The following is a 24,400-nucleotide window of genomic DNA, read 5'->3' as shown; positions in this document are numbered from 1 at the left end:
TCTAGGATTTTTAAGAACTTCAAAAATTGAACATCATCAATCAAAAAAAAAAATCCAATCAATGGATGAGTCAATAAGCCGACAAAATGATTCTCAAAAGAAGAAATAGAAATAGCTGACACACACTGAGGAAGCATTCTTCATCTAATAGCCATCACAGAAATCAAAACTGCACTGAGGGAACGACGGCAACAATGCATGGGGGAGGAGGAAGAGGACCAACGGTTTTCACAGTGAGAATGTAAACCGGGACTGTGTGCTGAATAAGAATGGTCCTGATTGGCTCACATAGGAATGCTTAGTCAGCAGGGAGTGACACTACTTGAGAAAAAATTCTGAGGTGTGGTGCTGTCGGAAGAAGTGTGCCACTGGGGGTGGGGTTTGAGGCTTCAGAAGCCCAAGCCAGGTCCAGTGACTCCCTCTTCCTGCTGCCCATCTGGATCCAGATGTAGAACTCTATCTGAGCTACTTCTCCAGCTCCATGGCTGTGTGTGTGTTGGCATGTTTACCACCATGATGACAATGGACTAAACTGCTGAAAATGAAAGCCAGCCTCAGTTCACTGTTTCCTATAATAAAATTGCATGGTCCTGGTGTCTCTCCATCACTATAGAACACCAACTAAAACAAGCAGCCACTACAGAAATTAGTATGAACTTTCCTGAAAGAAAGAAAAGAAAAAAAGAAAGGGGGAGAGGTGGACTATCAAATGACTAGACTACCATTACCTCAATAACACTAAGTCAACATACCACAGCAGACATGCTTGTACATTTGTGTTTACAGCTGCCCTGTTCACAATAGTCAAAACAAACAAACAAAAAAAAAAAAAAAAACAGAACCAACTTAGAGGTCTGTCAGGAGATGAATGGAAAAAGAAAATGTGTTACATGCTACAATGGAAATGTGAACAGTTATAAAGAAGAATAGAATAATGATATTTGTATGAAAATAGATGAAACTAGAAGTCATTATGTTAAGCAAAATAACCCAGACTTAGAAAGGTAAATAATGTACTTTCCCTTATGTGTAGAACTAAATTTAAAATTGTGCATCTGCGTGTGTGTGTGTGTGTGTGTGTGTGTGTGTGTGTGTGTGTGTGCATGCGTGTGAATATATGTGTGGAAGATCGTGGATGGGAGGAAAGACATCTCAGAGGAAGTGGGAATGTAAAGAGCAATGGGATGCATGTGGTCAGAAAGAAGGAATGAAGGGAACCAGCTGAAACAGGATAGGCGACATGTTGGAGAGCAGTGGGGGAGGGGAAACAATGTGAAACAAGAATAATAACCCATATTTCATGCCATAATGAAATTCAACACTTTATGCGCTGATCTAAAAACTGAAGATGCCCCACACTTGGTTGTAGGACACGGATAGACCTGGAAATGACTGAGAAACTTCTTCCCTGTTGGCTAGCTTTAATACTGCTGGGAGGTGCTATGGCATTTAGTCCTCTGGGCTTGGGGACAATAATAGTATACAGTACTGGGCCCTGTCGGCTACAGTATCAACTCATCAGACAAGATGTGCCCACCGGTGCAATAGTGGCATAACTGTTATAGAAAGAACCAGTCACTTTCTGATTGGATTTGATACCTGCTCCACAGAAGGTAATTCACACTGTAACTGTAAACCTTGTCAAAAGCCCATAGCTGAGGTGGTCATAGATCCACGGGGAACCTATTACTACTGTATTGCTAAATGAACATGTTCTCAAACTGCTGTCTGAATATTTATGTTTACACCCAGAGATAAGTGAAATTCCTTGCCCTAGACAGAGAATCCCATCTTGCAGCAGGCACCAGTTAGTACAAAGACTCATAGTTTGTTAAAGTGCTGAAAGTCACTGTGAGTTGTTAGCCCAAATGATGCATCTATACCCATCCCTCCCAGGGGCTTGGAGGACATTACAAAAGAGGGAAAGGATGTAGGAGCCAGTCGATGAGGAGGGGTGCTGTGAAACGCTGTCTTCTGGACATGATGTGGCCATTGGACTCATGGACCCACAGCAGCTGTGCCTACCTGCATAAAGATCAACTCAGCTAAAATTCCAGCATAGAGAACAGAGAGGTCCAAGAGGCCCTGTCCTTAGCTGAGATGGCTGGAGGCTTCTAAAGGAGGGAGCGTCCTCTTCCTTTGGGGATGTGGCTGAGGGTAGGTTGCCCACGGACGGTTCCACACTCATCAGCAGCAGCGCTAACTAAACTCGATGGGAAATTTAAAAAACACTTGCTATTGGGAGCAGGATGTGTTGTGGGACCTGGAGAAAGATGGAGGGACTGAAGGGTGGATACAACCAAAATATGTATGTATATGTATATGAAATAGTCAAAGAATAAGCAAAAATATCATATTAAAAAGTTGAAAGATAGCAAATGTTAGAGAGAGCATTAAGTTTGCTGATTGGGGATGTAAATTGGTAATAGAAAAAACAATATAGGAGGTGCTCCAAAAAAATTAAACTATCATATGATCTAGCGATCCTGCTTCTTGGTGTATAGGGGAAATCAAATCGCACACCAGAGAGACACCTATCTTTCTGTCTCTTCAAGTTGACTGCAGTGTTTATTGCCGGGTGAATGGAATGTTATTAAGCCTTTGCAAAGGAGAAAATGCCACCATTTCTGATATTATGAACAGACCAGGAGGCTGTTGTGCCATGTGAAACGAGCCAGATGTTGATCAATCTCAACTGTGATCTCACTGGAAAGCAGGATCTGAAACAGTAGAAAGCAGAGAAACAGAATAGAACAGGGGTTGCTACAGGGAAAAACAGGCGAAGAGCTGGGGTTCAAGGGATACAACCTTGCAGTCAGGAGATGAATAAATTCTGGAAACCTCCTCCACCTCCAAAGAAGAAGGAATAAGAAAGTTCTATTCCAGTTGGACCATGCTGTGCTGGCCATCCTCACTGAAGAGTCACCAACATGTAGCTTATGCTCAGGATCAGGGTGAGGACTCCCTCTGGATGACCCAACAGTAGCTCTAGTGAGTGTCTCTAAGCAACCAAGCCTGTCTCTGCAGGCCTGGCCTTTTGCATCTGCTATCCATGTGAGCCAGCCCTGGGAGCAGCTTGCCAGAGCTATTTGCATCACCTCCCACAGCATGCTGGGGGCAGCTGTGCAGCCACCCGCCTGAAGACAGCTGTAAGCCCATCCATCTGGGTGGCCATATTCACAGCCGACTGCCTGGGCCCTGCTGGACCATTACTGACACCTGCAGGTTCAGGTGCCAGCACCTGAGATGCATCTACTCCGGAGGTTCCTGGTCCTCCTCCTGGGACTGCTAGCCTTGCCCTCGGCCCTACCTAAGCAGCCTTGGTCTGGAGTGGCCAAGGCCCATGCGGATGGCCGGTCCACCCTAGCGAGAAGTGAGCTTACCACTGGGCTTGGTGTCCTGTCCGCAGGGTGTGGGGAAGGCACAGCCTGGGCCCCACCACTGACTGTTGAGCCTCTATTTGTTTGTTTGTTTATCCCTTGGATCTTAAGTACAGGAAACTGAGACTGAGTTAAATCGCTCCAATTCACAGCACGTGATCTGTGTTGTTTTCTCTTTCTCCCTTGTCCTCATTCCCATCCTTCCCCTTAAAGCCTTGGCTGTGTGCTTAGCATATATGTCTAACTATGTCTGTATCCAGCTGGGGATGGTGGCATGCATGCCTTTAATCCCAGTACCTGGGAGTCAGAAACAGGCAAGTCTCTGAGTTTAAGGCCAGCCTGGTTTTATATAGTGAGACTCTTTCTCTGCATCCTTCGTAGCGGGTGTTTATAGAACTGACTTGTAGCTCACTCTGCTTTTACTGCTGGCATCTCGCTTGCTTTAACGGGTGCAAAGAAGTCCTTACCTCCTACATTTAATTGGCTGCTCTCTCAGGACTGTCACCTAAACTGTATCATTGTGTAAGAAACACTGAGAAGAGCATCTTTAAGAATGTCCCCATTAGAATTCCTCTGGGATACATATATCCAGCTCAGTTTAATTGAAACTGTTGGACCCCTCCTAAAATGGCTGTGCTGGTGTAGACTCATTCCAGTTGTAAGAGAATATAGCTGTCTCCCACGTTGCCCACCATGGGAGGATAGCCACCTGTGCCAACTAGTCAGTGCTGCCAAAGCAAAATGCCATAGGTGGGCAGGATAGGTGTGGAGGTAGCAGACCATAAACAACATAAGGGTCTGTTTGGTTTGGGTTGTTTTTTTTTTTTTTTACATAGTCTGACAGTTAGAAATTCAAGTTAAAGGTGATGACAGGTTTGGTGTCTGGGGAGGAACCCCTCTTGCTGGCTTGTGGGTGGCACTTTCTCACAGCCTGTCAGAGAGGGCATACCTCATGTCTTCCTCTTACAAAGTTCAACTGGATGAGGGCTGACCCTATGACCTCACTTAAGTGTATTTACTGCCTTGAAGGAACTATCTCAAATAAAGCTGCATCTAAGTAGCCATGGGGATCCATTCCAGGTTCCCCCTCGGATCCTAGAATCTTTGGATGCAGCAACCCTTTACATAAAACGGTACAATGTCTGCACAGAACTGATGCAAACCCTTCCTCAGACTTGAAACCATCTCTAGATTACCTGTAGGACCTAGGACAATGCAAATGACTTGTAATTAACTGTTGTAGCTTATTCAGGGGAATAATGGCAAGAAAAAAAATGGGCATGTTCAGAGCACATGTAACATTTCCCAAATATTTCCAATCCAGAAGATGGCCATTGCTCCTCCCCAAACAGGAATAGATTCCAGTTCATCAATATATTATCATATAGTCTGTGTTTTGAGTCTTTTTATGGTGGAGGAGAAGGTTTAGTATAGATATATGACAGAACATAGCACATGACAGAGGCGGAGACAGAGTGGTCATAACCAGACTGAGGTGGTTATGGGGTGAGGGGTGGAGAGCCAGGTGCAACAGCCAGGAAGCCCAAGATCTTGTCTCAACCCAGAATCACTCTAGCTGTCTATTTCAACTGTGTTCTAGTTTTACCTTCCGCACTGAGGGTGTTAATCAGCACAGTGGACATTTATCTCTATGTGCATCTGTGCATGAAAACCCAGCCTCATTCCTGCCCACATGACTCAGTTCCCCACCCATCTGCATCTGTAAATGACCGCATTCTCCACATGTGGACTCATGTGCTTTCAGACCTATCTCTGCAACATGATACTTTAATTGTTGCTCCATTATAGAATACTGCTCCTTTTGACCAACATCTTATTCTTCCCCGTGAATTTTCCAGTGTGTTCAGTTCCTGTGAAAGACATCTGATTTCAGTCACATTGAATCTGCCTGTGTATTTAGAGAAAATAAATATGTTCACAATGGAAGACCCTGCCAATAGGCTTAGCATGTTGTTAATCAGATTTTACACTATGCCTTATAAAATCCTGTTAAAGTTTTGAGCATGGTTTCTCAAGTTGATCCCTGGAGAATTTATAGGTTTTTTCTGCAAAGTAAATGATTTTTTTTATGTATTTCTAGTTGGTTTTTATGGTACAACTGGGAGAGATATTCAGCCATAGTTTCTGCTTAAGAAACTTTTTAATACGGATCTGTTTCTTCTCTATGGGAGACATGTGTCTTAGTTAGGGTTTTATTGCTGTGAAGAGACACCATAACCAAGGCAACTCTTATAAAGGCAAATGGTCAATTGTGGCTGTCTTACAGTTTCAGAGGTTCAAGTTCATTATCATCATAGCAGGAAGTATAGCAGTGTGCAGACAGACATGGTGCTGGAGGAGTTCTACATCTTGATCAGAAAGCAGCAGAAGGAGACTATCACCAAGTGGGCAGCCAGGAAGGGACTCAAATTCTACACTGGGTGAAGTTTGAGCATAGGAAACCTTCAATCCCACCCCCACAATAAAGTACTTCCTCTAACAAGGCCACACCTACTCCAATAAGGCCACACCTCCTATTTGTGCCACTCCCTGTGGCCAAGCATCCAAACAAAAGAGTCTATGGCAGCCAAATACATTCAAACCATCACAACATGGAAGCACGAATAAGTGCTCAACACGTAAGGGATTCGCCGGGCTCACACCAGGCAGGCCTGCTGCCTCCATGCTCCACTCTTAAACAGCAATATGCACATCACCATCCTTCTCCATTTTCAGTTATTGCACAGGGTCTCCTGAAGCTCAGTGCAGAAAGACGGATCCAGAGCATGCGCCTTCTGGACCGTCTGAACGTCTCAGAGACAGTGGCCCCCGGGATGGTGGGCTGGCTGATTGGTGGCATGAACTTCCAGCAACAGCAAGAAATCAGGTAAGACCTAGACTCCTACTGTAGTCTCTAGGAGGCACTCCAGGGATGGTCAGAAGGCAGAATGGACAGAACAGAGAGCAAGATTTATGAAGAAGGAAGGCATTCAGACTTAGGAAGACAAGACACAAAGCCAAAGATGAGGACAATCTGCGGGCCACTGTCAGGAGCTGTTTGGGGAGGTGGTAAACCAGAGAAAGTGGCAAGAATAGCTTAGAAGCAGACATGTCTGCACTTAAAGCTCACCTTTGCCACTAACTCTGGGAAATTGTTTGGTCATTCTAAGCTCACCTGTAAAATGGGGACACAGAACAGAGTCTAGATAAATATTCAGGATATCAAAGGAGACCAAGGATGCAACCAGACACTTGAATCTTCATTCAAGTGGGACATAGCTTTTGTGGCTCTGCATAAGGAATGGACTTCACTACCCACAAACCTTGGGCCCCCACCAGATAAACAGTCACAGTGATGATCCCACCCACAGGAGATGCTGTGAGCTCTGACAGTCCTGCACAGAACTTCTGTAATCAACACAGGAGATATATAACCCTCAGTAGCTGGGGTTTTCATGGTAGAACTGTGTACATGCTACCCACAGCCACTGAGACTACTCCTTTGACCCTCCCACCCCTAGGTCTCCATCCTGCCTCCATTATTCTGCCTGCTCTACCCCAGAAAATGCTCTGTACTTTCTCTTGACCTAAATTCCTCATTTGTCTCCATCTGAATGAACAATAATCACTAGTGAAATTTTCCTATGAAACATGCAGCCCAAATCACCTCTTTTTAGTCAGTCATTAACAAATGTCACAAATATCTACCGGCTATCACTCACATTGAGAGTAAAACCATGAGCAAGACCTATGACCTTTACCTTTGGGAAGCCTCCATCCCAGTTGACTAGGCCTCAGAGGGTGATGACTAATTTCAGGTGAAGGGACATGCCAACAAAATAACTTTAGCAAGGTGAGGGTGGGAGTGAGGGGGCTGACCAGGATCTATCCAAGAGGTGACCCTTGAATGAAGTGAAAAAGGCAAATGACAAGAGGGATATGGGACACAGTCTGGGAAGAAGAAACTGTAGGTACAAAGGCCCTGCAGTAGAGAAGTGTGTTCCAACAAGAGAGAGCATTCGTGTCTGGCTGAGCAAAGGGTGTGTGGAGAGGTGGGAAAACCATTACCATAAGGCAAATGTGAACCTGCAGAATGAGCAGCAGAGGTATTCATACTGGGGATATATGTTCCAAGTAAGTCAAGGTGGTTTGCAGATAACAATCTGGGGGTATAGTGTGTGGAAAAGCCAAGGATCTTCCCTGTGGACTCCCAGAGAGATGATAGAACCTTGGTCTAAGAAAAGCCTCAGAGTCCTAGAATGGCTGCTGTCAACATCTGGTTCTGTACTGCACATTTCACAGCCGTAAGGAATGCTTCAGGAGCCCTTCAACAGGGCTGCTCAGGCTGTCAGAACATTCACACCAGGCTCTGATTCCCAGTTCTACCATCTGACCCTCCTTGCAGACAAGACTGGCTTTGTATCTGAGTTGTCCTCCCTCGTCCTTGTGAGCTCTCTGATTTTTCCACTTATAGCATCAACATCACCAATGTGCAGCTGGACTGTGGTGGGATCCAGATGGCTTTCCCCAAAGAGTGGTTCTCCGCAAACATCACACTTGAATTTGACATTGAATTCAAACTGTGAGTCTCACCTAACAAAGCAGCATCTTTGGGATACTTTTTCTCCTTCTTGGGGACCTGGAAGCTAGGGGTGTGGTGGGGGTAGCAGACTAGGAAGTTCAGAGCTTTCATGACGCCAAACTTAACTCAAAGCATGACCTGGGGTGAGTCACTATTCCCTGGACCTTGGGTTCTTCTACTGAAGTAGAGATGACACTCTCAGTGGAGGGATTATTTGCTCATCAAACCCATGTGATGTCAGCAGCTATGTCCCATGAAAGAAAGGAGGGGGGTCCCTCTGCTCATTCCCTCCCCTGCTCAGACTTCCTGCAAGGGAAACAGGAGCTACAGCTATACAGAAAAGCTCTTAAAATAGTGGCTTACTCTCAATTCTTGAATTGATCTCCTTAAAGAATTTTCAAAAGTCAAAATCTGGGAGTAAAGGAGTGGGCAGGGGTTCAGTGAGAGAGCCTACACTTAACATGCCCAGGCTTTCTGTTCCATCTCTAGCACCAGAAAAAAAAATAAAAACAAGCATAGAAGTCACTAAAGTCAATGTTCAGTTCCTCCTTCCTTACCAACCTAGGGCTTAGTGGACATGAGTTGTTGGGATGTCAGTGAGTGTTACCTGGCTTTGCCACACTTCTTGCTGGCCACCCCTGCCTCCTATCTTACCACAGGCCCTTCAATTCGAATATCATCAAAACACATGCCCGGATGGGCCTCGCTGCAGAGTCCTGGCTGGAAAAAGATGAGTTTGGCCGGAGGGAGCTGGTGACGGGCAGGTGCCGAATGGAGCCCAGCAGTGAGGGTGCATCCATGTCTGCTGAGTAAGGCCTTTTGCTCTCCCATGATGGCCCTGCCCCATGAGCAGCTGTGGCTTCATATCCCCACAGGCCCTCTTAAGTCCAAAGCAGGCTTTATCCCTTTGCTAGAACGTTCTCCTCCTGTTCCTCCTCTCCTCCCTGCGTCCCCTGTACTCAAGCACTGCAGAAATACCTTTCAAAGATGGAAGTACTAATGTGGAAATGCCTCTTGAACCTCTCTAGCCTCAAGGCTGCCTGGCTCTGGGGCCATTTTTCCTTTTTTAACATTTCTTTGTCTTCACACCTCTGTGCCTGTGTCTGCACATGGTAATCTTTCTTCCAGAATGCCTTCCCAACCTCCTTAAACACCTCATTAAGACAGGCCCAAGTATTTCCCAAGAATCTCCTAATGCTGAGCACCCTGTCTAATGCTAGAGACACCAGGGTGAACAAGACAGAAATAAGAATTTTATGGAGTTCTAGGGACTGACTGGCTAATTGTCCACGGTGAGGAGTGTGCTGATTTCTCTCTATAATTGCCGAATGCTGAACCATGACACTTCTCATAATGTGCCCATGTAAGCATCAGATGTGTGGTAACAGCTTAGACTGTGGCAGACATTGACAACGCAGAGGAAGACCATAAACTAATGCTCTCCTGCCATGGTCTTTACAATAGTTGGCACTTGTTCCTGCATGACCTTGGCCATGCCACATTACCTCTCTGGATCCTTGTTGACTATTACAACAAGAATACCTCCCTAGATGACCAAGTGATAATTCAAGAACATGTTCAGCACATCCTTCCCAGCTTTGGTGTGGCCTAGACTGGTTTATTCTGTCCTGAATTCTCACCTCTTCTCTAGGGAAGCCTCACCCAAGATGAAGCATTTTCTCCACAACCTCAGAGAAAGCCTAGGGAAAGTTATCCCAAATCTGGTAGAAAGTCAGGTAAGTTTAAGGACACTGTTTTCCCTGTAGGCATCTGTGAGTCTGAGGATCAGGGTGCACATATGCATAACTTAGCAGAGAACTTCTGATGCTGGGTTGTGGAGTCTGACAGCAAATACCAGTAGCCAATGGCAAGAGACTGAGTGTCTGTGTCCCTGTGTGTAACACAGGCACAGTTGAAGTCCCTACCTCATAGACTCGTGGGTCTACAGGAGGTAGACATGGGTGTACTTGCATGCCTCCTGTAGTTGGCTGGGTCCTGCTGAAATCCAGTGGGGCCAGTGCCCCCTGCCTCAAAGACCTCAGTTCCTTCCTATCTCTGGCTGACCCTCTGTCTGTGCTGGGGGCCTAGGTATGTCCTCTGATTGGTGAGATCCTCCGGCAACTGGATGTGAAGCTGTTGAAAGGCCTAGTGGGTGAGTGTTGGGGTCCATCCCGGCAGATCTCCTTGGAACTGGTAGATAGAAAGGGAGTAACCACAGCTCTCATGTGCTGTGAGAACATATACTAGGTATTCTATTGCAATGCTCACCTACCAGACAAGTGGGGAGACTAGAAGGAACTGTGGCCAAGAAGGCTGCACCCTACCAAGTCACCAGACTGGAGATTCTAGCTTCCCCCAAGAGCTCTGCACGCCCAGTAGGGAGGACACTCCCCTGTCTAAACTCAAGACAAGCCCTGCTCCAGGGATGGTTGAATTTCTTCAACCCCCACTCTAGTGGATCTCACAGTCTTGGAAACAGAGGGCAGGAAGTCATTTGTCAAGGGCTGTATTTCTGAACAAGTGATGGGAAGAGAATGCTCCTGGTCCCAGACCTTGAAGGATACATGGGGAAGCAGCCCCTTCTCTGTGGACCTGGGGATTAGAAGGATCACCTAGCAACTGAGATTCCCCTTCTCCTTTCAGAACAGGTGACTGCTCATAATCTTGATCAACCCTGAATCAGTCAAATTTCTGCTAACAGGCTCGAGGGGCCTCGTATAGCCTGCCATTGTTAAGAAGGAGGTACTTCCGGCTAAGACTTTGTCTCTCTCAGTGCGCTGCTTCTGTTGTCCCCTGGAAAAATGACCCCCTGGTCCCAAGACATCCTGTCCTTTCCAACAATAAACTCTAACTCTGAAGGATACACCATCCCAAGCCCCTTACACACCCCTACACCCTTACACACCACCCTCCACCCCCCACCTCAAGCTTCAGGGCAAATATCCCTGATTTGCTCATCCCAGTAATGATGACAGCCTGTTGTTGGCAGCCAGGGACTTTGCTCAAAGCAGGGAGAAGCCAGACTCCTTTGCTCATCTATGTTTAGTTGAGCACTTACTGTGTGCCATGTCTATTGCTAGGCTCCCAGAGAGTACGTGGAAACATAATAGAGCAGAAATGCAAAAGAGACTCTGAATCATGCCAGACTCAGCGCCATAAAGGAGTGTGTCCGTGGGCAACCGGTGTCTCCAGCTCCAAAGCAAGAGATAGAATAGAGAGCCAGCTCAGCAAAGGTTCGGGTAAAATTACTGGATAACCCCTGACCTGAAGGTCTATCTGTGTCTTTGCAAAGGGCATCACCTTTTGGGCCCTTGTGGGAATAAAGATTCTGCAGGATCTATGGCACGCTGCTGGCATCAGGGAAGTCACCCCACCACTGTAGGAAACTGGGAACACTCAGGCTGAGCTTAGCTTAGTAATGTGGCAGGTTCACCACGAACTGTCAAAAGACAAGGTTGTCACGGCAGCAATGCACACAATAACCGGAGAGCATCCACGTCCCCAAATGTCCTGAGAATGGACAGGCAGGGAGGGAGGGAGAAGAATCTCAGCCTGGGTTATCAGTGGTGATGAAAAGAACCCTCCACTTCACACGGTCCTATGAGTGAGTCTTCCAAAGTTGCGTGAGAAAAGCTGGACGTGAAGAGCATGTGACACAGAGGTAAAAAACACCACAGCTGATGCACATTGCTGGGGTCAGGGTTAATTACAGTAGGGCAAGGTTGGGCAACAGGGAGGGACTTCTAAAGAACTGGCGACAGCCGATTCTTTAACCTGAGTACCGGCTATGGGGAGGAGGATTCAGTCTGTGGAAAACTCATTCAGCTACTTGTGCGTATACCTTTTTCTCATCATAGTGCGTTTTTAACACCTTTTTAAAGTAAAATATTTGGCAGGCAGCACATGTGTGTGGAGTACATGCAAAACCACTTGCAAGATGTTTTCTATGTGGGAAATGTTTATTCAAGGCCATTACATTCACTGTTAACTATTTGCCTATGGGCCACTCAAAGTTGAAAGCTGATTCCCATCCTAATTCATCACAGGTTAAGGATAAATATCACACACATTAATAATAGTAACATAGGCTAGGGAGATGGGCTCCGTGACTAGGAGCGCCGACTGCTCTTCCAGAGGTCCCAGTTTCAGACCCCAGCACCCTTGTTAAGTGGCCCACAGCTGCCAGAAATTCAAGCTCCAAGAGAATCCAGTGCCGCCTTCTGGCTTCCATGGGCCTACACATGGCATATATACACACACAGAGATAAAAATGAAGCTTTAAGATTTGTTGTTGTTGTTGTTTTGGGTTTGCTTTTGTTTTGGACACCAAGTGGGAGTTGGTGGTGCCAGCTGTGTTGGCACAGACAAAAGGCAGGAAAGGGCTACCTGGCGAGCAGGAGGAACAGTAGGCTAGATATCCAACCCACAACAAAGGAGCCTAGCATCCCACTGTCTAAGCCTCTAATGCAACTGGCCCATCTAGTTAACCTGAGGGTCCGCCGTCAGCTCAGGGTCGGCCGGCCTCTGTCCCACCCGTTGCAGTCCTGGTGGAAACCCCGGGACAAACGAGGGCGTCCATCTCCTTTGTTTCTCGGGATCTGAAGATGGCTGTACAGTCAGAGCTGAAAGTTGTACAAAAAGCACCAGCAAGGTGTGTCTAAATGAGCATTTTACTGATATGCCGAAGAACAAACACCCGATATTCCGGCTTCGGTGCAGCAGCAGCAGCCAGCCAGTGCCAGAAACAAGACTGGCCCAGCAGGCGGAGAATAGACCCTCTGTCCAGGCAGCATTAAAACTTAAGCAGAGCTTGAAGCAGCACCTGGGTAGAGTAACATCCAGGCACGGTTGGGCCGACCCATGGGTGCCCTGGCCAGAGGAGCAATTGGATGGAGGAAGAGGCCTACCCATAATCCAGAGAGGCTTGTTCTGAGGAGGACTACATGGGGGACGTGACACCAGAACCCCGCTTAGGGGTGGGATGTCGCTCCAAGGTCAAAACCTGCTCGGAAGTGGACGAGCCACAGCTCCCCAGATGGGTTTAAGAAGAGGGGGTGTTCAAGGTCGTGGAGGTCCTGGGAAATGGGGGCCTAGGGCGTGGAGCTATGGGTCATGGCAGAACCGGTGGTAGAGGTCGGGGTATGATAGGTATGGGGAAAGGGAGCTTTGGAGACAGAGGCCGAGGTCGTGGCGGAGGGAGAGGTGCCCTCACTCGCTCTGTATTGACCAAGGAGCAGCTGGGAAACCAATTGGCTGCTGCATACATGCCGAAAACTAGAGGACACCTGGATGCTGAATTGGAATGTCTACATGGCACAGACAGACAAATCCTGAAGCCAATGATTGAAGCCTGCCTGCCTGCTGCCTGCTGCCTGCCTGCTGCCTGCTGCCTGCTGCCTGCTGCCTGCTGCCTGCTGCCTGCTGCCTGCTGCCTGCTGCCTGCTGCCTGCCTGCTGCCTGCTGCCTGCTGCCTGCTGCCTGCTGCCTGCTGCCTGCTGCCTGCCTGCTGCCTGCCTGCTGCCTGCTGCCTGCTGCCTGCTGCCTGCCTGCTGCCTGCCTGTTAGACTCTTGTTAAAGTCACCACATCTATAAAACAACCTTGAGAAAACATGAGAAGAAACCTGGTTGATGCTGGAAGGACCTGTCACAATGGGCTGCGGACTTACCTGCCACCAACTAGTGCATTTAGTCCGTTCCTTCTACTTTTTGATACTGTGTTATAGTTTCCTTTAATTTGGCTGAGTTTTGTTTATCCAGTCACTCAGACATGTGTTTGAACAGGAATGCATTGGCCGTGTGAGTAAAACATTCTCCCAGCCTCTGCCTGTCATATACTCAACATTTTAAAATATTTCCCCTGTTGATTTTTATGGAAATGAAGGAGTCAGTGTTCTCACTATGATCTTTGGGATCGAGTTCTACATCTTTCTTTAAAAGCTTCTTGTTAATATCTGGAGCTAAAGGTATGAAGGTAGTAAATTGGAAATGTTGGTATGGCTACTGGGCCATGGGATGGGTTGGTTACACAGGGTAGCAACTTTGATTTGGTCAAAGCTGGTGTTGCCTACATTGAAATCACATAGATGGTGGCTGGCAAACTAAACTGGAACTTCCAACCTAAAGAAAGATTTTTAAGCTCTCCATTTGGCTTTCTGTCTTGCCCAAGAGGCAGGCGCCTCTCTGTGGAAGAAGCAGCCATTGGCGTGGCAGAAGAGACAACGCTGGGAAGGGTTCGTGTGCTGTTCCTGCTGAAATGCAGTAACCTGGGTTTGTCAGGAGCAGTCTTGGGCTAATCCACTTCACTGGCTGTATTTGACCCTCCCGAGGGGTTAAGTTCAACCATATTTTGTCAGCTGTTCCATTCCAGTGGAATTGTATTTCTGTATTCTGTATTCTAATATTTCTGGTTCGTTATAACAAATTGTTCTCTCAAATTAAAAAAATAATAATCTTAAAAAAATAAATAAATAAGCACTTGACAAAGTCTTCAGCAGCTCATCAAACGACTCATCAGCAACCCTCTAACATATAAAACTGTCACCCAGTTCACACATGACAGTTCTGAAAGAAGAGGTTATTTGCCTGAGGTCACACAGAGAGGCACTCGCCGTGTGAGCCCCATCAATCATATACAGGCAGATGGATCACAAAGCTCACACTCTGAACTGTAACCCCCTCACCCCAATATCTCCCTCCCTCACCTCTAACACCCCCTTAAGACTTCCCTCCCCCCAAGGGGAATATGATGAAATCAAGGTTCAGGTGAACTGAGAAGCTCAAACAAGGAAGTGTCAACCGCTCAGAGATGGGAAGAGGGCCACGGAACTACTTGTCTCCATCTTTCAATTCAAACTCCCTAATCCGAAATGCTTCACCGGGGATTTGCAACCCTAAACGCCATGATCCTGAGCATTCCACTTGATAGCCTTTGGCTTACAGGGTTCTTCCTGCTCTTGAGTCAAAGAGCAAACACAAGAGGGCTGGGCCACAGGGCTGTCTGCCTCCTTGGGGGATAGCTTTTGTCTTCATTCCTCTTGGCACCTTCTGGGTTGTCTTAATGGTTCCATCAAGATGCCTCTTTGTGTTTTTCCAATTCCTCTTCAAATTAAGATTCCCAGAGCCAGAGGCTCATCCTTTACACTTGCTCCCAGAAAAGGTTGTTTGAATACAGAGCCCTCTGATGCTCTTGGGGTCCACAGTAACAGATGCTTAGAACAGAAATGTAATCCCCTAATAGTCAGAACTTTTGTTCACGGCCTACGTCTAGGTACCTTGAACCTTCCCTTCCCTTCGGTGTCCAGGCAGGCTCTGGTAACTAGGACTATACCACTTTCCCACACATTAACCTCTCACAGCCTTGGGGGGTGTTTGTGGTTAATTCCATGTTAACTCCACGTTAGGTAACCTAGCTCAAAGAGAAAGAAGCCTTGAAGATGTTCTAGAGGGTTCCTTCATGGTTCCGATTGCTGACAGTGTTGGACTTTACACTCTGAAGTCCACTAAAACAGTAGTAGACTTTAGCTTGATATATTGCCATATTTTTAATTCAAAAATGAATGAAACAAAAGAAAGAGATGGAAAAGGAAGTGGAGTAAAACATGCTTCCCAGAGTCACCACTTTGCTAATGACCCCTGCCAGGTTTAGAACTCTGAGCCCGCTGACATAATGATCCATGGGAGGCCTCCAGGGAACATGGCCAGGTCTTTTGGAACAAAAGACTTCAAATTTGTCCTTGAAAACCATGGAAGCAATACAGCCTGTTGTCACCTCTCTCCAGTGAGGTCACCTCAGGCAGGCCACAGCCTTCTCTTAACCTCAGTTTCCCTCAAAGATTATGACAAGTGGTATAAGTCCTCAGTGTTGTGACAAGTAGCATTAAGTCCCCGTTGTATCCTAAGAGGCTTTTGCTACTATTTGTTCTTGATGCTGGAGAAATCAGACTGAAAGCAAGGGGGTTGTCTGTGGCTAACAGTGCCTGAAAAGATCCATTAGATTCATTTTCTCCCTCCTTCCCACCATCCTCTTCCTCCCTCTCTCTTCTCCCCACCCCTCCAAAACCCTCCCAGAATTCACCTCCTCTGTATCTCTTTCCCACGATCTAGAGAATGAACCTGAGACAAGCTGTATTCTTTTAACAAGAAAACTCAGCTCTGCTTTTTAAAACTGGAATGAGCGTGGGTTGTGGCTCGGTGAAACTATATTCTATGAGGTTGATTCTGCTTAAGCCCCAGCAAATTATAGCTTTCTGCTCTTGGTTAATTTAAGAACCAAAACAAGACCACCCACAGTTTCTCTAGAGCACAGTAGACTTCTCAGTATCACCTGGAAGCTGGGTCAGGAACCTTAGCTGTGGGTCCTGCTCAGGAACATCCATGCTGGAACTCAAAGAATGATTCTTGCAGAAGCAGAAGTGGAGTTTGGGCCCAGCTAGTGAGCGGACGCCATTGGCTGAATGGGCAGGAAGTATCTGTGATTCACATGCCTTCGCCCTATTATGATGGTCACGAAAAGTCATACTAAGTTATCATTCATTCAAGTTCACACTGAAAAAAGAGACAATCTTCACCAAATGTTCCTTTGATGTGTTTGCCTGTTCTTAGACTCTTTAAACTCAGGACAGAATGTCAAAAGCAAACATCTAAGGGTGTGAAACAAGAGTTCCCACCCTCAAGACTAGATAGTTCCCTATGTTGGAGTAGAGGTGGGAGGAATCCAAGAGAAACTAAAGAGAACACAGCTCCAGTGTGTCCAAAAAAGCAGCACACACTCCATCCAAAACAGAACTCAGTGTGGATAGACTCAAGAAACCCCACAGACATGCTGAGAGTCAGGAATAGAGGATGCCTGTGCCCACACACCTGCCCACACACCTGCCCAGGGCCAAGACAGTAAATAAATGGTCCAAGAGGGCTTAGGTGGGAACAGGCATCTGGGCTAATAGCCACCCTACCCCGTGGTTCTGCCTGAGGCCTACAAAGGGGAAAGGCATAGATAGTGCTGTTTGTCTGTCCAAGGAGGAGGCAGTAAATGATATGCTAAATCAGAAGAAGCCAGGTAGCAGGTGGCATCCCTGTTTTTCTAGTCAAGAACAAGGACAAGCTTCCTCTGTGCACTTTGGTACAGGTAAACCACTGAGACAGGAATGAAGACTTTTTTGTAAATGAACAAAATACTGTCAGAAATAACAGGTAAATCTAAAGAAACTACAGACACCTACGTTACCAAGCAAGATGCACACCAACTCCCCAAGAGTGTTCTCCCCAAGACCCTGAGTGTGAGGTCATCCTAATCTTACACAGAAGAAAGGAGCTTCCATAATGAGTGGTCTAAAAGGTCAGCATACAGCTTAGCCCCAACCTGCCGTGTTTCCTCCATATGTTTCCTACCTATTCTACCAGGTCCAGCATCCTGACTTCAGAGATTTCCATTCATTGGACACACAATCCCAGTTCTTTTCCAGACTGTACCTACCTCCATTTACCCAAAGTAAGAACGTGTGTAGAGCAAGACCTACTCTCGGACCAGGCATAGGGCCAGGCCAGCATTCAGGAGTCTGAGCAGGAGGGTAAGGTGAAGGTCAGCCTGGGCTTCATAGTAACTTCTAAGCACTCTCACACCATATAGCATGGCCTGGGTGTTCTCACTATTCAAGACCTCGGCCTATCCCTGACTTGGTTTTTCTCTCTGCAAAATGAACTTCATGGGCCTATGTAGTGGTAGTAAAAAAAAAAAAAAGCTTCATTACCTTATCTGAGAAAAAACTGGCATAAGGAACCAGAAAGCTGCAAGACCCTTCAAGGCCACCAACTCAGAAAAATGTTTCCAGAACACAGAAATGGGAAGTGTAGTGTGGGAAATCAAAATGGAGAGCAAGTATGCAGAAGAAGAAGAAGAAGAAGAAGGCTTCAGCCTCAGTGTCCCACTGTAGAAACCCAAACCCCACCTTGGCAGGATGGACCTGGTACAGGCTGGAGTCTGGGAGTCTTCACTACTGGCATTGTTTTCTTGTTGGTGCTATCCAACAAGTTGGCTTCTAACTCTGCCTTTTCCCCTTAGAACCACATGTGCTAACTGGGCCTGGGTTTGCTCCTCAGCAGTGAAATAGGAATGTTCTCTGTGTCCCAAGATCTTATGAGCATCATCTACACATACCAGAGGTCATTAAAAAGACCTCCCTTCTATACACACACACACACACACACACACACACACACACACATGAAATTTATGGGTAGTTCAAGATAGGGAAGGAAAATATAGTTTGACTCCTAACACTGTGGGAACAAGAGTTTGCCAGCTGTAGAGAGAATGGGGCTGGGGGACAAGAGGTCACAAGAGCCAAGAGCTAGACAAAGGTTCCTGAGTGGTCTGACTGGACTGCCCTTTTCAACACTGAAAATCTGATCCTCCAGCTACTTCTGAGCATGCCTCTCCAACCTATGCCCCGTGCGTGAAACCGTGAAGTCTTGAGTAAGCCTCCATCTCGAATTTTCTTGTTTAATTTGTGGACCAAACAGCTTAACTGACTCACCTGCTAATATGATTGACAATTATTTACCTTGGAGGGCCCTGAAAGACACTTCCAAAGTGCAGAAATTGGAATTATCTCTAAGCCCATCATCCAATATCAGGTTTCCCAATTTCCATTCTATAAAAGAGGTGATTCTTCCTTGGCAACAGTGGTAGAAGAGGAACCTAAAACGGGACTGGGACTGACTCAGGTGAGACCTGCTCCTTCCTCCTCTCCACCGTTGCTCTGGGTAGCAGAAGGCCAGGTTCTTCACTGTAGTCTGAGGCTAGAAGATTGGACTGTCACTAACTGTTACAAGAAAAACAGAACTGGCCATGGTCACGGGCAGGGACTGGCCAACCACTCGCTTTTCTGGAGAGGGAAGCATCGATGGAGCAGTGAGCTCACTCCATACACCCTAAGTAAAAGCTCTAGCGAAGACATTTTAGCAAGGTGGCCATCATGGGGTGAGAAGCTATCTTGCTCATGTGACCTTTGACATTATGTTGCCCTTAATGGTATCCAAACGCCATCATGGCCTGAAAACAGACAAAGAACCATCCCTTGGCAGAGATGACGGATGAGCAGCTCAGGTCTTCAGCCTCTGCCATGTGGGAGCCTCTTCATCCACACTGAAGAGCAGGGATGAGGGCGATGGGTCAGGCCTCCACACTCACATCACAGCCCCAGAGTAAACCTCATGGTCACGTGATTAAACAGGAGCTTCTGGGTCAGGCAGGCATGGCTTCGGGGTCTCTCACAGCTGTAACTGGTGACCTTGGGGAAAACTGCCTAGAGTCACTAGGCCTGTATCCAACTGTGCAGTAGGGGTTGTCTGAGCCCCCATCTGAGGATGTGGTGACAGTGAAGTTAGTGACTGAATGCATCAGTCTGTGGCCTGGGACAGACTACTATGGCAGTGTTAGCTATTGCTGCTAGGTGTTAGCCCTTGGGGTGGGGGGACAATGGCCATCCCATCCCCTGGGGACAGGGCATACAGTGCAGAGTCCTCTGACATCTGTACCACAGGGAACTTGTCATTCTGTCTGCAGACACCAAGAGAGATGTTTCTAGTTGGGAGCCTCGTTGTCATCTGTGGGCTGCTGGCCCAGAGTACAGCCCAGCTGGCAGGCCTGCCATTGCCCCTGGGCCAGGGCCTGCCCTTGCCCCTGGGCCAGGATCAGCCCTTGCCCCTGGGCCAGGGTCTGCCTTTGGCCATGAGCCCAGGACTACCTTCAAATCCCACAGATCTTGCTGGAAGCTTCACAGATGGTGAGTCTCTGACAGTTCCTTTCAGGGGATGTTCATGTGTGTCTCTGTTTTAACATGTGTGCTCTAGTATATTCGATCTCCCAGTACCAGGAAGGAAGGTGTGAGAGAGGAGGAGGGGGTGAGGACCTGAAGTCGGCAGACATGACCTCTGAAGTTCATTCCCCTTTGTAGCTCTCAGCGGTGGCCTGCTGTCTGGGGGCCTGCTGGGCATTTTGGAAAACATTCCACTCCTGGATATAATCAAGTCTGGAGGAGGCAATTCTAACGGCCTTGTTGGGGGCCTGCTTGGAAAACTGACTTCATCAGTTCCTCTGCTGAACAACATCCTCGAGTGAGTTGCCACACAGAGGGATTTGGTTCCCACTAACAACAGAAGTCCTGGCCAGCTCTGCGGAGGGAGAAGGATGGGCTGACCATGGAGTGGAGACTCATCCCCAGGCCCCTCTTCCCTCTGGCAACAGCAGCCCTTAGCACCTAGAGTTTCTCCCAGTCCTAAGGCACATCCTGGGCCCCAGCAGCAGCTATCATCCCCATGAGAAGCCTTCCATGTCAACTCCATAATCCCCAGTTCTCAGATGCAAAACCTGAGGCACAGAGATGTGCCTGTGCCCACATAGCTAGGGTGATACAGTCAGGAATCCAACTCAGAGAAGCCCCTAAGCTTCGCCACCCACTGCAGTCACTGTGTCCATCCCACTAAGGGAATGTGAATGGGCACTAGGCCACCTTCCTCATCTGTGTCACCTTTGCCTGAGACCTGACATGGTGTTTCCCATGACAGCTTCCTAGGCACAAAGCCACAATGGGGAGCTTATAACTGTTCCCAGATATCCAAGCCTGAGTCCTTGGTAAGAACTGCACAGAAGCCATTGCCAAGGTTCTCAGTCTCCCAGGCCTTTGCTTCCTGACCCAAAGATGGTCAGACAGACTTCAGTGCTGGATGACCTGAGGTCAGGCACCTGGTCTCCTGGGTTTGATTTCTCCATCTGTGAGGTGGAGAGAAAGACTCTGGAGAAGACCAAGGAAGGTAAATAGGGCACCATGGATGAGTCAGAGAAGGCTTCTTCCCACACTTTTGCTCTCTTTCCAACTTCTGCTCTCTAACCACTGTGATAAGAATGAAGGGTTGATCAGCTTCTGAAGGCTATAACAGAACTAGTGATTTTGGCCATAAGTCCTGTGAAGGGTTTATTCTAGTTGCTCATGTATCTTCTGTGTGTGCGTTGACAGTGCAGCACAGCCCGCCATCTTTCCTTCCTTTCATCTACCTACTTCCTTTTCTATCCACCCTTCTGTACATCCAACTACCCCTCTCACCCTAAACTGCAGAACTATCCACTTGCTTTAGATGGCTCTGTGCTTCAAGCACAGTCCTCTTCCTCAAATACCTTCTAGACGTGAGATGGGGAGAGGACTTTGTGTGTTTGGGTTCAATTCAGGCAGAACTGAAGGAAGTGCCTGAGAACACTTCCTGTCTTCCTCACCTCAGGGAGCCAGCTCTCCTCTGAGACGTGGGGGGGGGGGGTGGTTTCCAGATTTAAGGCTTGAGACCCTGATGTTTTCCCTCTAATGTTACCCTCTGAACAGCATAAAAATCATTGATCCTCAGCTTCTGGAAGTTGGCCTTGTGCAGAGCCCTGATGGCCATCGTCTCTACGTCACCATCCCTCTGGGCTTCAAACTCAAAGTGAATATGTGAGTGCGTTCAAGGGGTGAGAGGGGTGGTAAGGGGTGGCTGTGAGTGGATGGGGTGGTAAGGGGTGGCTGTGAGTGGATGGGGTGGTAAAGGGGGTGGCTGTGAGTGGATGGGGTGGTAAGGAGTGGCTGTGAGTGGATGGGGTGGTAAGGAGTGGCTGTGAGTGGATGGGGTGGTAAGGAGTGGCTGTGAGTGGATGGGGTGGTAAGGAGTGGCTGTGAGTGGATGGGGTGGTAAGGAGTGGCTGTGAGTGGATGGGGTGGTAAAGGGGGTGGCTGTGAGTGGATGGGGTGGTAAGGAGTGGCTGTGAGTGGATGGGGTGGTAAGGGGTGGCTGTGAGTGGATGGGGTGGTAAGGAGTGGCTGTGAGTGGATGGGGTGGTAAGGGGTGGCTGTGAGTGGATGGGGTGGTAAGGGGTGGCTTGAGTGGGTCTGGGGGTGGTCAGGGGTGGCTCACAAAGAGAGAGCTTGACAGAGATGAGAATCTGCAAACGCCTGAGTCTCAGGCCTTAGCACAGTTGCTGGTATTTTGAGCAAACTTGGCCATGTAGGAAATGGCTTAACCTCTCTGAACCTTGCTCTCTTCTACTTGGGAGATGAAAACAAGTGTGGAAAATACAGGGTAAATGAAGCTGGCACTCCTAACAATAAGAACCACACACACCTTGAAATGCAGAGGAGGGACAGATGCTAGTAGGGATGCTTTCTTCTTTTCTGGCAGGCCTGTAGTTGGAAGCCTTTTGGAATTAGCTGTGAAGCTGAACATCACTGCAGAAATCTTAGCCGTGAAAGACAACCAGGGGAGGATTCATCTGGTTCTTGGTGACTGCACCCACTCCCCTGGCAGCCTGCAGATCACCTTGCTCAATGGGTGAGGTCAAAGGGCTAGCTTCTCCCACCCAGAAACAGCAGTGCAGGAAGACAGGACAATGGGTGGATATGAGTAAGAAGATAGAAAGGAAGGAGTGTGGAGGAGGATGGGTGTACTCGCTGAGTGATGGAAAGACATACAGACATGGACAGACAGATAAGCAAATGAATACATAAATGCTCACTTACACCTTATTGGACAGAGTGGCCAATTTTTAGTGCTATGAAAAAGCAAGTGTACACATTGAGAGTTTTAATGGCATTAATACTTTTTGTCTGTATTGCAAACTTTATGGGCCTCCACAGATATTCTATCTACAATTATTATATCTAATTACTACCAAGAGACAAAGTTTATTACTGCGAATTGCTCAAAAACTATGCTAGACGGTATTAAACGAACATTACCCTGGTTATTATGCACCCACATTTATAATAGAATGGCTAATTTAATAGTGAATTAGGCAATAAATAGCTTGTATTTAAGCCTCACCTACAACAGGGTATGTGAACTTTACTTGCATTTCTCCAGGTTTGTCTCATTTATTTGTAATCCAAACCTTTGAGGATATCAACAGATACCCTAAGGGGTAAAAAGATGTACAGCCCCATTTTGATTGCTTGTTCCAGTTGCCTGTCATATGGGAAGGCCCAGGCATACACAGTGTACAGGGCCTGTCCACACGTGGCTCACATTTACTAAACACATGTCCAAGGGCTTTGTGGGTATCATTAGATTCCATACAGTCGTGTATGTCTACTATGTCCCTGAAATCATTTGTTTGTTCTACACTCATCTGTGTGTGCACAACTGGCTTGAGTGTAACTATCTAAGATCCTTGTTGTTCGTAGACATGAGTGGGGAAGGCCTGTTTTCTGTTTTGGGGTGCCAAGACTGAGTGTGCATAGTGGCTGCTGAACTTCCCAAGTCCAACCCCAAGCCTATGAGTCACATCCAAGACTTTCCTCTTCCAGTGTCACTCCTGTTCAGAACTTTTTAGACAACCTCACAGGGATACTGACTAAAGTCCTTCCTGAGCTGATCCAGGGCAAGGTAAGTGCCACCCCTTCTCCGTGGGTCTCAAAGCTTCTCTGACTGAAAGAGAGCCATAGCATAAATCAAACCCAGCTACCCTATATGAGAAATTAAGCCAGCCGTTAGTCCATCTATCCTGTGATCCAGCTGTCTACATTCCTTATTTCTGCACATCCAAATACACTGGATCATCTCTTCTGGGCTATAGAAAGTATCCATGGGCATTCCACCTTGGGCATGCTGCCTCTTCAAATGTCTCTTTTCAGAAGGTTCTGAACCTAACAGTTCTCTCTGGCCCTGGTCAGGTATGTCCTCTGATCAATGGGATTCTCAGCGGTTTGGATGTCACCCTGGTGCATAACATTGCTGGTAAGACCTCTCCCCCTCTGAAGAAGTGTCAGTTTCCCCCAAAGAAGTTTTGACCCTGCACATCATGGGATATCTGGGCCTCACTGGCCTCATCCTTCCTTCTTTGGATGTATCTTGGTTCCCATAAATTATCCAGATGAGTCTGAGATAAAGCCCGCCTCCTCCTCTCAGCCTGACCTGAGAACAGCTGAGCTGGCTGGAGGAGGCGCAGCCTTCCCCACATTCCTGGGTGTGGTAAGCATACCTGGTGACCAGAGCTCTTGCCAGCCTCCTTCACCTCCATATCATGCCTCTAATCTTGCTTTTATGCCTTTGTTGTCGTCCAGATTTACTGATCCATGGAGTACAATTTGTCATCAAAGTTTAGGATTCCCAGGAAGGAAGGCCTACCTCGGATGAGCTGGTGAGTACTGCTCCACAGCTCTCGGTATTTGAGGATTGGTCATTACCCTTCAAGAAGGAAGCAAGGATCTAGGGACATTGTCATCAGTATTAGTCAGCTATCTGTCACTCTAATAAAAGACACAAGATGATCAACTTATAAAGATAAAATGGTTTATTTTGGCTCACAGTTTCTCAAACCCAGTCCATGACTAATTGTTCCATTGCTTTGGGGACATAATAAGGCAGGGGTTATAATGGAAGAAGCCATTCATTCCGTAGCCAAGAAGTAAAGTGAGAGACA

The 24,400-nt window shown here is 47.3% G+C and overlaps 2 protein-coding genes and 1 pseudogene across 3 annotated transcripts; all 3 read left to right on the top strand.

Moving 5' to 3' along the window:
- Positions 1 to 3,246: 3,246 nt before the first annotated feature.
- On the top strand, positions 3,247 to 12,564 carry BPIFA3 (BPI fold containing family A member 3; the record flags this gene model as incomplete). Its single annotated transcript, XM_080925570.1, has 7 exons — positions 3,247 to 3,373; positions 6,117 to 6,267; positions 7,855 to 7,962; positions 8,622 to 8,771; positions 9,614 to 9,698; positions 10,051 to 10,114; positions 12,446 to 12,564. 7 exons carry the CDS (start codon positions 3,247 to 3,249, stop codon positions 12,562 to 12,564), a joined length of 804 nt encoding a protein of 267 aa, XP_080781696.1.
- Positions 12,565 to 12,566: 2 nt separating this feature from the next.
- Positions 12,567 to 13,296, top strand: LOC308427449 (chromatin target of PRMT1 protein-like; annotated as a pseudogene). The gene has a single exon. The product of its transcript is annotated as a chromatin target of PRMT1 protein-like (transcript).
- Positions 13,297 to 19,537: 6,241 nt separating this feature from the next.
- Positions 19,538 to 24,082, top strand: BPIFA1 (BPI fold containing family A member 1; the record flags this gene model as incomplete). Its single annotated transcript, XM_080925618.1, has 7 exons — positions 19,538 to 19,745; positions 19,917 to 20,076; positions 21,333 to 21,440; positions 22,162 to 22,311; positions 23,286 to 23,364; positions 23,652 to 23,715; positions 24,042 to 24,082. The coding sequence occupies 7 exons, from the start codon at positions 19,538 to 19,540 to the stop codon at positions 24,080 to 24,082; spliced, it is 810 nt and encodes a 269-aa protein (XP_080781744.1).
- Positions 24,083 to 24,400: the final 318 nt, after the last annotated feature.

This window comes from Micromys minutus (genome assembly GCF_963924665.1).
Source record: "Micromys minutus genome assembly, chromosome: 11".
NCBI lineage: Eukaryota > Metazoa > Chordata > Mammalia > Rodentia > Muridae > Micromys > Micromys minutus.
This window is presented reverse-complemented; position numbering and strand designations above follow the sequence as displayed.